This window comes from Puccinia triticina, chromosome 10A (assembly GCF_026914185.1).
Source record: "Puccinia triticina chromosome 10A, complete sequence".
Taxonomy (NCBI): Eukaryota; Fungi; Basidiomycota; class Pucciniomycetes; order Pucciniales; family Pucciniaceae; genus Puccinia; species Puccinia triticina.
The window spans coordinates 4,974,845-4,976,977 of record NC_070567.1 but is presented as its reverse complement, the minus strand read 5'-3'; the positions used below and the strand labels follow the sequence as shown (position 1 = coordinate 4,976,977).

Below are 2,133 nucleotides of genomic sequence, written 5' to 3'. Positions count from 1 at the left end.
AGCACCTTAGATAAGGTTTTGAGGGTTTGCCTTAGTAGGAAATCTGCCAAATCCGCCCCCCAGCTACACAGGTTCTCCCTGAGGAGGGCTAATGCTGTGAAACTCACAATATTATCTAAAGAGTTTATTTAGAATGCTGTAAAAGTTTTAGGGTGTTTGGGTACAACAGTGACAAGATATAATTTTTTTTGTACATCCTGTCATTTTTTGTTAAATTAATGTATTGACTCCCATTCTTGAGAGGGGAAATAATTAATCAACTCCCAAAATGATTTCGGGGCCACGCAAGGTCCCAAGGACCCAGGGGGGACGTCCCAAGACGGTCCGCACGACGTAAACAACTTTTGGGAGTCGATTTATTAATTCTTGGGAGTCAATTTTTCAACTTCCTATCTATATGTGCATGTTTGGCTGTTTTATTTTTCTTTGATTTTATTCTTTTCTTTGATAATTTTTTTCTCTTATCATTCATTGGTGGCTTTCCTGAGTGCAGCACATCATTTGTGCTCTTGGTTACATGTAATGTAAATAAGATTTGGCACTGAAATCCAAACAATCACTCAGGAAGAGGGGCAGAATATTGTGATGAGATGAGAGGAAATCTACTGATCAGAGAAGATTATTCATTCAGGAAAAGGAGCTGAGAAATTCAACCAATCGTTCAGGAAGAGGATTTGACAATTTTGGAGTTGCAGGAATAAAAAGAAATCTACTACAAATAAGAAATCTACTATATAACAAGAGATATGGCTAGAATTTAGTTTCTTGAGCTTCACAAATAGCAGAGGCTATCTTTACACCTCTCAAGATTGCCTGCGCCGGACCCCACTTCAAGCCAAGGTCACGCAGCTCACTGTTGCTTGTACCTTCAAACAATGTCCAGTGAAATATATTGTGGTTTGCAATCATGTCCTGGACCGGTTGGTAGTCCAGGGGGATATGACACATTGAGAGAAATTGAGGCATGGAGAAAGGAGGAGCCGGCATGCTAGCTCCAAGACCAATATTCTGCCTCTTCGGAGGTGGAGGACAATTAGCAAAGATTGTAGCGCGTGCACGCTTGTTACGTTTGGGCACCTTGTCAAATTTTAAGGAGACCACGGCGCTGCTGGCAGTCTCGCGGGGTGAATCCTGGGTGAAAAATTCACAAAAGTATGCAATCAGCAAGCAGATACAAAAAATTAATGTGTACCTAACGTACACTAACTATCACCGTCACAATGGCAAGATTTTCCTTTGCCATGGTGAGGACCAACAAGACTGTTGCATCTTGAGACAACCTGTGCACAGCATCCACAAACAAACAAAAGGTATCATTGGCCAAGGTGATTGTGTCCTTGTCAAACTCGTCCGGCTCCAGTATCTTGTAAGACCACTTGAGCGCAGATGTGCGGTCCGCTAGCGCGGCAACTATCTCAACCGGATAGATGAGCAAGTTAACATTGCCCAGGTGCAGGATGGTCAGGACTTTGAGGAGTTAAAAGTCAAGGTTGTCAAGGTTCAGCTTCATTGGAATGTCAGGAGCCTTTGACAATGAGATCCGCTTCAACTTTGAATCGGATTGTCCATTATTCTGGACTCAGATGTAAAGCTTGTAATCAATATGGATTGATATCTTCCCATCGGCCAATCTGGCCAAAGCGGTGTTGTTGGCTGGAGCGGGGGTGGTGTTGGTGGTGGGGTCTGCAGGTTGGTTCATGATATGTGAGTTGGAGTATGGCGACTGAGGTGCGGTGTGTGGTGTGTTGGGCTTAAGAGGGGAAGAGGATCCGGAAACACCCATGGATTGCACGATGGCGACGGGGGTTTTCCCATTGGCTCCACCAGGGATCCGTGGATTCCTTGTGTTTCTTCTCAAGGGAGCGACAAGGAATTCACGAGAAACACAGATGTTGTGTTCTTGTTGGCACCACCGTGAATTCAAAGGGTGGCGTGGATTCCTCGTTGGCAGAAACAACAAGGAAATCATGTGGAACACTCTTGCTGTGTTCCTGTCGGCTCCACGGGGATCTCACCTGTTTCCCCATCGGAATGACGAGGAGATCCCTGGCGGGTGGAGACGACTGGGTATCCCAGCGTGTCCACCCATATTTGATGTGATGGTGATACTGATGGGGGGCGAGGTGAATTCCG

General features: G+C 45.2%; 1 protein-coding gene across 1 annotated transcript; it reads right to left on the bottom strand.

Moving 5' to 3' along the window:
- Positions 1 to 727: 727 nt before the first annotated feature.
- On the bottom strand, positions 728 to 1,569 carry PtA15_10A490 (uncharacterized protein; the record flags this gene model as incomplete). The annotated part of the gene is made up of 4 exons (XM_053160671.1): positions 728 to 730; positions 1,078 to 1,131; positions 1,208 to 1,467; positions 1,551 to 1,569. The coding sequence occupies 4 exons, from the start codon at positions 1,567 to 1,569 to the stop codon at positions 728 to 730; spliced, it is 336 nt and encodes a 111-aa protein (XP_053024622.1).
- Between the last annotated feature and the right edge of the window lie 564 nt (positions 1,570 to 2,133).